Source organism: Danio aesculapii, chromosome 8 (assembly GCF_903798145.1).
Source record: "Danio aesculapii chromosome 8, fDanAes4.1, whole genome shotgun sequence".
Classification (NCBI taxonomy): Eukaryota; Metazoa; Chordata; class Actinopteri; order Cypriniformes; family Danionidae; genus Danio; species Danio aesculapii.
Genome location: NC_079442.1, coordinates 46,043,672 through 46,056,550, shown reverse-complemented (window position 1 = coordinate 46,056,550; position 12,879 = coordinate 46,043,672). Strand labels below are relative to the sequence as shown.

General features: G+C 35.4%; 1 protein-coding gene across 2 annotated transcripts in view; it reads right to left on the bottom strand.

Annotated features, from left to right (window-relative positions):
* Nucleotides 1-8,379, bottom strand: part of mecp2 (methyl CpG binding protein 2) — a 30,994-nt gene extending 22,615 nt beyond the window's left edge. For both annotated transcript variants that reach the window (XM_056464076.1, XM_056464077.1), the window contains exon 1: nt 8,277-8,379. In XM_056464076.1, coding sequence (XP_056320051.1) covers nt 8,277-8,308 — 32 coding nt within the window. In that variant the 5' untranslated portion in view covers nt 8,309-8,379. The remainder of the gene's footprint in view (nt 1-8,276) is intronic.
* Between the last annotated feature and the right edge of the window lie 4,500 nt (nt 8,380-12,879).

Here is a 12,879-nt window from a genome sequence, read left to right as displayed (position 1 = left end):
ATTGCAGAATTAGATTATTTATTAAACATTAAAACACAAAGATATTATTATTTTCTAATTATTTATTCAATGATGACCATGCTATTTTACATTTAATGGATCAATTTCTGTACTTGAATGCTGTTAAGACTGCCCAGACAACCATAAAGCACCGTTTATTTATGTATTTTAGTTTGTAATTTATGAAAACACACTGCATAGAAAAAGACTTGATCGTCCCAGTCAAGCTAAATTAATGAAGTCTTTCCAAATGAAGCTTTTCAAATCCTCTGGTGAAATTATATTCATATTGCAATATATATTGCATTAAAATAAAATATTGCAATGTCAGATTTTTCCAATATCTTGCAGCCTTAGTTCAAACTACTTATTTAGAATAATCTGAATGAACACAATTCTTGATTTTTTTTTTGGGGGGGGGGGGGGGGGCAACTTAATTGTTTTATGTTTAATCCACGTAAATTTGTCAAAAACAATTAATTTAATCGATTTGTGTTGGGACAACATAAATGGATTGTGTGGAACCCTGTATTTTTTACGGCATACACTCAAAAACTATGTTTGGTGTTTGTTCAAGCTACACATTTTAAATGAGTTGAAACAACACAATTCTTTATTGTTGTTTTTTTTGGGACAACTTAATTGTTTTATGTTCAATCTGCTTAAATTTGTAAAAACTAATAAGTTAACTTACCCAACAAGCATTTTTTGTTTTTGAAAGATGTCTAATAGATGTCTAATAGATGTCTAAACAGTTGTCTTGGCTAAAACAAGGCTAAATCTGAGCTTTCAGTGAAAATCTAATAGACGTCTACACAGAAAAAAGTGTTGCATGCAAAACTGTTGCACACAATTTATTTGTGTTGAATTTAAACAAACAAATTAAATTGAGCAATGTTCAACTTAATTTGTTCGTTTAAATTCAGTTTAAATTAATTATTTACAACCACTTAACGTGAAAAAATTTAGTAAATCCAAGGAATTATCTTTGAATAATTTTTTTCAGTGGAAGAATAGGCCAAAATTAGACTAGTTATTAAATAAACAGAAATAAATGACTGCACATACAAACTCTGTCTAATCTGTCTATTTAACGATTAGTCTAGTTTTGGGGTATTCTTAGATGTCTATTAGATTTTCACTGACAGCCCAAGTTTAGTCTTGTTTCAGCCAAGCTGTCTACATTTAGATGTCTGTTAGACGTCTATTAAACAAAATTGTTTTCTGGGTAATTGCTTGATGTTGTCCCAAAACAAATTAATTGTGTAAAACTATTATTTACAGTGTAACAACACGCGTTAAGATGCAATTCAGTCCATACCAAACAAGACACGACAAACATTTAAATACCAAAAACATTCAGAAGTGGAAAACAACGCACTGGTTACATTACATTAAGTACAAGCTGAGTGACTGTTGTCACTGGCTTGCTTGCTTGCTTTGGGACTGTGGAGCTGCACATCAATGGATTTGCTCTTCAGTGTTTGGACTTTCAACGGTGAAAATTAAACCACAATGAACTGAACTAAACTGAACTTCAACTCTGAAAACTGGACTTTATTGTGTCCATCAAATCTACAATCTACAAAAGCACTATTGAAATAAAGATGAACTGATGTTGTTGGTTTGCTCTGAGTTCACATTTCAATCGTTTGTTTTCATACTACTTGTTTGCTGGTTGTTTTATTGTCAGTATGACAATAAATGGCTTTTAAAATGGTGTTCAAACTCACAATGGTAACATTCAACAAAGAAAAAAGCTCACAATCAACACCTGAGGTAATTAATGTTTGTTGTTCACGCTGCCGTTCAGCCGTGATGTCGCAGAAATAGAAACTGTTTCTAAAATAGAAACTTAACGAGGCACTGTTGCGGATGGTTATCACAAAAACCACATTTACATGACAAAGTGTATCGCATATCAGAAAACAATCAATATCTGCATTATGCAGCTCCTAATGTAGAGATTTTAAAACAGGTATGATTAAATCACAACCAACATTTAACAATTAACTGGCATGAACAACTATCTGAAAAGACTTTTGAAAACAAATGAGCTTCTAGCTATTTTTACTTGAGCTTAGTTTTGAGCCATGACAATAAAGTGCAAAATTTGGGATCTGAAAGAACACTTATAAAAAGGTAAATAAAAAAAAATATGTAAAAAAAACTAGTGAATAAGCATTGAACAAACAGCGGCAAAATACAACTTAAGCTCTTCCAACTCCCATAAAGCACCGGTGCACCACAAATTATGCATCTCAAATCATTTTAATACTCGTTTGTATATGCATATTTTGTAATAAAGTTGAAATATACTGTTACTATAGAAACAAACAACAACTTTATCCGCTTGTTAAGTGTGATGCCATGCGAATCGGCTTCCGGGTCCAAGTGCTCTATCAAACTGTATGGGGTAACTCTACAGATGGTAACAATAAACGTTTCTAAAGTGATGTAATACTTTCGAAAATCACGATCACAATATATATGTCCATGCCTAATATCCGATGTCCAGTAAGTGATTATTTTATATAAATTGTTAAAATATTGATGACTGTGGTGCAGCAAGTCGAGAGACTGTTGTGTACACCATGATTTTATATCAAATTCACTTTAATGTGTGCACTTTCTATGACTAAAAAGTGGTCATAAACGAATATTTTCTCAAATTTAAATGAGAAGCGGCTTGGATGCGGAAGCAGTATTCGATATGTCATGACTTTACAAGCAGATAAGTTTTATAATCCTTCTTTTTGTTTGTCATTACATTAGCAATGACTTTGTGGGATTGTAGTTCTGCCCCTCACTAAAGCCATTAGGTAGGCATACCAGTCTATTACGGCTGCACGATATTGGAAATGTGCGGTATAAATGCAATTTCAGCAGATGAATTGAATAGCTTATGAGGAATTCATAATTTTAGATTGATCGGGATTAATCTGTAGGGGAGAGTATCTGCATAAAATATCATTTAAAAAATGACAAGTTAAATATAACAGAGAAAAGATGCAAATAAACAATGATTTATGATTTTCTAGATCGACTGGGATGATTCTGCAGTGGGAGTGCATCTCCATAAAATCTAATAAACAATCGATAAACTTTTTGGGGTCCCCAGACACATTTTCACTATAGTCTGTGCTACTAGCAAAGCGTTTCTGTATTTGCATGTGTTGTAAGTATTTTCAGGAGTAACAATCTATAAATACAATCAAGAAGAAGATACAATTGAAATAAAGTGTTATCGTTTTCCGAGTCTAACAGTATTCAAGTACAGTAACTGAATGATAAAAATAAAAATAATTCAATAAAATGAATCGTTGTTAAAGTTACAAATGGTCCATTTTATTATACCTCAATGCTTTTAAGGTCATTATAAAATCACAGGCATCAAAAACATATTTAAATGATAAATTATAATTCATATAACTTTGCGTATGCTCGCGATGTGACTATTGCGAATGATCACATTGCGATATCGATGCTGAAACGATATATTGTGCAGCCCTATTTGAAATATTAAATTACCTCACTGTGTTAACTCTAAAGTCTGGTCAACTATTATTCCAACTACATATCCACACACATTATGATTTTGCAACATTGCAGACGCGCACATTGTGATATTGATGCTGAAACGATATATTGTGCAACCCTACAGTCTATTGAGGTAAAGTTAATATTAAATTCGTACATTCATTCAGTGTCAACTTGTAACATGCGCCCTATATTGTTTATCATGGTGCTTTGAATATTTGGTCTGAAATCATAGGCAAGTATGACTTCAAAACAACATTAGCACTATTTATTTGACAGTGAACAATGTTGTACTTTGCTAGTCGATAACTGCTAACATGATTTCACTCTTCAGAATACTTTTCTGAAATTATATTGAGGAGAAAGTCTGAATGTGTGAATATAAATCCAATTTTACCTCAATATATAGTCTGGCACCATTATCTTTCTGTCTGACATTGAATTCAAATGTTTATAATGCGATTCATTGATTTAAATGGTGATGTATAATAGGGCTGCACGATATTGGAAAAAACTGACATTGCAATATATTCATTAAGTTCGATATATTGTGATATAAATGCAATTTCAGCAGATGACCAATAGCTTGTAAAGAGTTCAGAATTTTAGATAAATTAGGATGATTCTGTAGGGGAGCGTATCTGCATAAAATATCATTTAAAACTCAGAGAAAAGATGCAAATAAACAATGATTTATGATTTTTCTGGTGAGTCAAACACTATTCAGAAGCAAAAATTAAGTAAGAACTGAATAATTATAATAATAACACTGTCGTATTAATTGAGTAAATAATTATATAATGTACAATTCACTTTTAGGCTACAAACATTTCATTTATTGTGCCCAAATGGCTTCAGTATCGATGCTGAAACGATATATTGCGCAACCCTCCAGTCTATTAGTTAAGGTTGGTTTTATACTCTTACATTTGTTCTCTGTCAAATTGTAACATGCGCCCTATATTGTTTATCATGGTGCTTTGAATATTTGGTCTGAAATCACACGAAAGTATGACTTCAAAACCACATTAGCACTATTCATTTGACAGTGAACAATGTTGTACTTTGCTAGTCGATAACTGCTAACATGATTTCACTCTTCAGAATTTGCAAAGAATACTTTTCTGAAATTATATTGAGGAGAAAGTCTGAATGTGTGAATATAAATCCAATTTTACCTCAATATACAGTCTGGCCCCATTATCTTTCTGTCTGACATTCAATTCAAATGTTTATAATGGGATTTACTGAAGTAAATGATGATATATATTAGGGCTGCACGATATTGGAAAAAAACTGACATTGCAATATATTCATTCAGTTCGACATATTTGTGATATAAATGCAATTTCAGCAGATGACTTAAATAGCTTGTAAAGAGTTCAGAATTTTAGATCAATTGGGATGATTCTGTAGGGGAGCGTATCTGCATAAAATATAATTTAAAACTCAGAGAAAAGATGCAAATAAACAATGATTTATGATTTTTCTGGTGAGTCAAACACTATTCAGAAGCAAAAATTAATTAAGAACCGAATAATTATAATAATAACACTGTTGTATTAATTGAGTAAATAATTATATAATGTACAATTCACCTTTAGGCTACAAACATTTCATTTATTGTGCCCAAATGGCTTCAGTATCGATGCTGAAACGATATATTGCGCAACCCTACAGTCTATTGAGTTAAGGTTGGTTTTATACTCTTACATTTGTTCTCTGTCAAATTGTAACATGTGCCCTATATTGTTTATCATGGTGCTTTGAATATTTGGTCTGAAATCACATGCAAGTATGACTTCAAAACAACATTAGCACTATTTATTTGACAGTGAACAATGTTGTACTTTGTTAGTCAATAACTGCTAACATGATTTCACTATTCACAATACTTTTCTGAAATTATATTGAGGAGAAAGTCTAAATGTGTGAATATAAACTCAATTTTACCTCAATATACAGTCTGGCACCATTATCTTTCTGTCTGACATTGAATTCAAATGTTCATATTGTGATTCATTGATGTAAATGGTGATGTATAATAGGGCTGCACGATATTGGAAAAAACTGACATTGCAATATATTCATTAAGTTCGATATATTGTGATATAAATGCAATTTCAGCAGATGACTTAAATAGCTTGTGAAGAGTTCAGAATTTTAGATAAATTAGGATGATTCTGTAGGGGAGCGTATCTGCATAAAATATCATTTAAAAATCAGAGAAAAGATGCAAATAAACAATGATTTATGATTTTTCTGGTGAGTCAAACACTATTCAGAAGCAAAAATTAAGTAAGAACCGAATAATTATAATAATAACACTGTTGTAATAATTGAGTAAATAATTATATAATGTACAATTCAACTTTAGGCTACAAACATTTCATTTATTGTGCCCAAATGGCTTCAGTATCGATGCTGAAACGATATATTGCGCAACCCTACAGTCTATTGAGTTAAAGTTGGTTTTATACTCTTACATTTGTTCTCTGTCAACTTGTAACATGTGCCCTATATTGTTTATCATGGTGCTTTGAATATTTGGTCTGAAATCACATGCAAGTATGACTTCAAAACAACATTAGCACTATTTATTTGACAGTGAACAATGTTGTACTTTGCTAGTCGATAACTGCTAATATGATTCCACTATTCAGAATACTTTTCTGAAATTATATTGAGGAGAAAGTCTGAATGTGTGAATATAAATCCAATTTTACCTCAATATATAGTCTGGCACAATTATCTTTGTCTGACATTGAATATAAATGTTTATAATGTGATTCACTGATGTAAATCATGATATATAATAGGGCTGCACGATATTGGAAAAAACTGACATTGCAATATATTCATTCACTTCCATATATATTGCGATATAAATGCAATTTCAGCAGATGACTTAAATAGCTTGTAAAGAGTTCAGAATTTTAGATCAATTAGGATGATTCTGTAGGGGAGCGTTTCTGCAAAAAATATCATTTAAAACTCAGAGAAAAGATGCAAATAAACAATGATTTATAATTTTTCTGGTGAGTCAAACACTATTCAGAAGCAAAAATTAAGTAAGAACTGAATAATTATAATAATAACACTGTGTCGTATTAATTGAGTAAATAATTATATAATGTACAATTCACATTTAGGCTACAAACATTTCATTTATGGTGCCTAAATGGCTTCAGTATCGATGCTGAAACGATATATTGCGCAACCCTACAGTCTATTGAGTTAAGGTTGGTTTTATACTCTTACATTTGTTCTCTGTCAACTTGTAACATGTGCCCTATATTGTTTATCATGGTGCTTTGAATATTTGGTCTGAAATCACATGCAAGTATGACTTCAAAACAACATTAGCACTATTTATTTGACAGTGAACAATGTTGTACTTTGTTAGTCAATAACTGCTAACATGATTTCACTATTCACAATACTTTTCTGAAATTATATGCAAGATAAAGTCTGAATGTGTGAATATAAATCTAATTTTACCTCAATATACAGTCTGGCACCAATATCTTTCTGTCTGACATTGAATTGAAATGTTTATAATGTGATTCACCTCATAGATGGTTGTTTAAATCGTGAAGTATAATGCTCTAACAAAGAAAAAAATAACTGTACATCTGTTGCACTTTACAAATATTTTATACTCTGTGTAAATTCAGCTTGTCTTATTCCACAGCTAAACTTTAATGTCATTCTGTTTTGGTTAAATCTCTAAAATATCCCATGTCTGACAACCTAAATATATCAAGCACACCAAACGAGCCTTGCATTGAATTCATAAAGCATACTACGCAGGAAGAAGTTGTACAGGATGCAAGTTTAGCTTTCTAGACATGGCTTAAGTGTGTGTGTGCAACCACGAACCAGGGTCATGCACGTCACTCAGTTTGTGCAAAACCCCACAGTCCACACACACTGATAAAGAGACAAATATGATGCTGCTAGATCTGTTAGCTGGCTACCGGAAGTCAGCACAACAATATCACCAGTCGCAGCTCTCACATGGGAGTGCCTTGTGCATAGCTAATGCAAGCTCACTGTCTATTTTAGTGATGCCAGAAGAACAACAACATGAACAGTGTTTTGCACCTGGAGTTGTTCAGTTTGCACGCTGCAGGGGCAAAATGAGCAGAAATAACAGAGACACAGTACAGTGACATCAGAGAAATAACACACTGGCCAACTTAATGCTTGCATATGCAAACTTGGTACCTGATGATGCAGAGAGCTACCTATACACCACAATAACCTCATTTCTAAGCGCAAGTCCACTCCAGGACGAGTAAATATATCTGGAGCAAATCGTCCTGCAGCGCCATAAGCAAGCTAACTTACTTCAGCCTGCTGTTTTTGACAGCTACCCTCAGAATTGAGCTGCTAATATCAGCAAAACAAAACATGTGTGCGTCCAAAGCCCCGGGCAGCCCCTCTGCTCCGGATTTCAGAGGAATTTTTGGAGTCGCGTCAGAAAACGACAGCAAAAACACACACACCGCACTAAAGCGCGCCGCACAAAGTGTCCGCTTATCGTGGAAAAAGAGCGGGAGAAATACGAGTGACGTATTCTCAACGCCTTCGCGGGCTAGCGGCTAACATTTCCCCCCCTTCAGCCTGACAAAATATCACAGCGACGATCAAAAAAAAGCCTACGCCATCGCCGCTCGCGACGCCTGACATTGGAATCCGTGACAATGGGAATGGATGCGATTCACACTTACAGTCTCTCCTCTCCGCTCTCTGCGGCGGCCATTTTTATTTAAATAAATAAATTTCCCAAAAATCACGCAACATCTTTGTGGGTACCCCTCACCCTCCTCTCCCACTCCCTCTAACACACAACACAATCCCCGGAGATCTCGCGAGAAGTGGGGTTGAAGGGTAGTAAGAGAGTGACGCGTGTGTTCTCGCGAGAGCTGAGAAGCGGATAACCAGAAAGAGGAACCAGGGCGAGGAAAGCTGCATTGCACACTAGAATAATAGTTTATGTGTGTGTTGTTGTTTTTGCTTTATATAAAGTACTGCTTCTTTGAGATACATGACTATCAAGTGTTTTAATTTGTATATTTTTCTAGATCTACAGTCGAGGTCAGAATTATTAGCCCTCCTGTGAATTTTTTATTCTTTTAATATATTTTAGAGTTTTTTCAACACATATTTACAAAGATGATAGTATTAATAAGTCATTTCTTTGTTTAATCTTTGTCATGATGACATTTCATAATATTTTAGCAGTTATTTTGTAAGATATATTCAGCTTAAAGTTCAATTTAAAGACTTAAATGTATAAACTGATATAAAATAAATAAAAGAAAAATAAAAGAAATGAGACTTCCTCCAGAAGAAATAATATGTTAGGAAATACTGTGACAGGCCCGTAGCCAGCGTGCTAAAAGGGGTGGTTCTTTATTTTCCAAAAGTGGCCCTTTTTGCAGTTATTAGCCTCATTTTCTATTTAATTATGAGATTTAAATACTGTATTTAGGTGACATTTTAAGCTCTATTTTTAGCAGAATTTATTAAATTAATAAGCTAGTTGGGTGGTCATCATAGCCACACTTTTTGATGTACCAAAATTGTTTCCTAAATATTTAGAATAAAGAAATATGACAAAAATTTGTTTTTAAGAAATTTATTACATCATATATCATTAGAAAAAAAGGCAAAGCTCTTTATTTACCGGTCAATCTACTTTCACCTATGGTCATGAGCTTTGGATCATGACCAAAAGGACAAGATCTTGGATACAAGTGGCCGAAATGAGTTTCCTTCGCAGGGTGGCAGGGCGCACCCTTACGGGCGATTCACAAGGGTCTTCAGCGTCAACGCCTGACAGAGGGGGTGTCTGAAGTTGGGGCTGACGCGATCGTCATAGCAGCATCAGCCAATGAAATTAGTCAGCAATTGGCTACTGTCTGAGCTGGGGTATTTGCATACAGCGATCTGATTGGCTGACTCTTCTATTGGCGCTTGAAAAGTTGAGAAAGTCCCAACTTCTGCAGTGAGCAACGCCTCTGAAGCAGCACAGACAGACCCACAATTCAGTTCGACAACGCTTGACGTCACCTATTCAAAGTGAATGGGAAGTGTTGACGCTGATGCTCCATGTGAATGGGCCATTAAAAATAGAGTAAAGATAGAGTGAGGAGTTCTGTTACCCAGGAGGAGCTTGGAGTAGAGCCGCTGCTCCTCCACATCGAGAGACGTCAGCTGAGGTGGCTCAGGCCTCTGTTTCGGATATCTACCTAGGGAGGTGTTCCAGGCATGTCCCACCACGAGGAAGCCTCAGGGAAGACCCAGGACATGCTGGAGGGACTATGTCTTTCGGCTGGCCTGGGAATGCCTCGAGATCCCCATGGAGGAGCTGGAGGAAGTGTCTGGGGAAAGAGAAGTCTGGGGTTCTCTCCTAAGACTGCTGCCCCCGCGACCTGGCCCCGGAAAAGCAGATGAAAATGAATGAATGAATGAATCATTAGAAAAAAAGTTTTAAATTAAAAACTGTAGCCTAGTGTAACTTATTAAGTAAAAATAACAAACTGGCCAGCACATTCAACTGTCCTTAGTCAGAATATAAAAAAAAAAAATAATAATAATTGGCATCACAGTGGCGCAATGGGTGGCACAATTGCCTCACAGCAAGAAGGTCGCTGGTTTGAGCCTCGGCTGGGTCAGTTGGCATTTCTGTGTGGAGTTTGCATGTTCTCGCTGTGTTGGCGTGGGATTCCTTTGGGTGCTCCGGTTTCCCACAGTCCAAAGACATGCGCTATAGGTGAATTGGGTAGGCTAATAATAATATAGCCTATATATATTTGTGTGTGTGCGTGTGTGTGCAGGGGTGTATTTAACCAATAAGCGAGGTAAGCTGGCACTTAGGGCCCCAGGAAATTTGGGGTCTAAAATTAAATATATATATATATATATAATTATATATATATATATATATATAACATTGTTTTCTTTCCTAAATTTGTCTTCCACCCCCAATAACCCACAGAGCAAAATATCTCTGGCCCAGCTCTGGCCCACACAATCAGCTTTTGCTTGGCCCACATGCCACAGTGAATTACAATACATGACTGGACAAAGTCTGGCTTCCAGACAAGCGCAAAACATGGATCATATCTGGGTCAAGTCTCAGCCAAGATAATAACCCTTAACTGAGCCTAAACTGGGCCAGACATGTTGGTCTGTCACGACTGCAATGAAATTGATAAACCCATGAATCATTGCACTTTAGGCATACTTTGGGCGTGCTTTATCTCGAAGCAACCTGATTGGTGGATTTTTTTTCCTTTATTTGAAAATAATTTATTTTAAAAGTGGGTCAAGAAATGCCAAACTTACATTGCCCACATATCAACTATTAACATCTGGGCCAAATACTACATTTTACATCTGGCCCAAGTATTGTATGCTGCCTTAAAGACGGTGCCACCTCTGCCAAACCAGGGCCATGTTTGACCCACATGCTGTATGCCAGTGCCGGATGATTTATGCCAAATCTGGGCCAGAATTCTTTGCTACCTGCGAATGAAGCAGTTCAGCAGTCAAATTAGATAAAGACTTAGTTTTAAAAATGAAACAATTTATTTATTATTTTTAGTTGGTTTTGGATTTGTAGAAAACAAGATGTAGAAAAGAAGATTGAGTATATAAGAGAAAGACAGCAAAACAAACAAACAAACAAATAAATAAATACAAAAGGAGTAGGTTAGTGCTTTTGGGCCCTGTGGCTGGAATTACTTAAGGCACCCAAATCACTAAATCTGCCCCTATGTGTGTGCCTAAACATTCATTCATTCATTTATTTATTTATTTTCGGCATAGTCCCTTTATTAATCAGGGGTCACCACAGCGGAATGAACCACCAATTTATCCGTCACATGTTTTACGCAGTGCATGCCTTTCCAGCTGCAATCCAGTACTGGGAAACTGCACTCTCACATGCACACCTATTCACTACGGCCAATTTAGTTTATTCAATTCATCTACAGCGCATGTCTTTGTGCTGTGGCGGAAACAGGAGCACCCGGAGGAAACCCACACCAACACAGCGAGGACATGCAAACTCCACTAAGAAAAGCCAACTGGGCCAGCTGGGACTCGAACCAGCAACCTTCTTGCTGTAAGGTGCCAGTTATAACCACTGAGCCACCGTGCCACCCTCAAAATTTAAATAGGATAGACTTCAAATATTTGCAATTTAATATCTCTAAAACATTTATAAATTTTTTAGATGTACTTTAAAAATGCCTTTTAAAATGGTCATTCGCTTCATCCTAAATCACCCTCATCAGCAAGAAAGAATAAGCATTTTTTTTTTATTTGAAACTCTCCTCGGTTGCACATTTAGCCTGATACTGACATTTTCCAGCTGTGAGCAATCAACAAGTGCTTTTGGGTGATATTTGCAACGCTGAAGTTTACAATTTATTTTTTACAGCTTCCTCTTTTGACACATGAATGTGATAATGAGGTAAAGAAATGAAAAAGAGGAAATGAAAGTACTATTAGGGGACATCCTATAACTGTACGTATGGGCCCAAAGATCACAGACTTGGCAGAAGGCAGAAAAGGGATGAATGTTAAAACCTTAACAAGTGAATCAATAACAGATACGCAAGATTTTAAAACCCTGCGAAAAGCAGCACACTAAACAATTGCCATATTTAAAAACAGTAATATTGTCGTTTAATATAATCAGCACATGCTAATACGTGATTGGGTGAGATACTGTTAAGTGACTGTAATGATAGTATACTTCCTTCTTAGTACCAATGAGTAACAAAACTGTCAACCAGTTTCGCAAGTAATTTCTGTCTTCTCTTTTTTGATGTGACTATTAGGCGAAAAATTGTAAACAAATATTATATACAGTGGCATGGAAAAGTGTTTGCCTCCTTAGTGATTTCTTATGTATTTGCATGTTTGTAATACTTTAATGTTTCAGATCATGAAATAAATTTAAATATAAGTCAAAGTTAACACATCGTGAAGTTTTTTTTATTAAGGGAAAACAAAATACAAAACTACATAGCACTGTGTGAAAGTGTTTGCCCCCTGAACCTAATAACTGTTTGGGGCACCTTTAGCAGCAACAACTGCAATCAATCATTTTTGATAAGTTGCATTGAGTCTTTTCGAGTGCTGTGGAGGAATTTTTGCCCGCTCATCGTTGAAAATAAGCCACTTTGAAGGGTTTGCAAGCATGATCCGCCTTTTTAGGGTCATGCCACAGCATCTCAATTTGATTCAGGTTAGGACTTTGACTAGGCCACTCCAAAGTCTTCATTTAGTTTTTCTATAGCCATTCAGAAGTAGGCT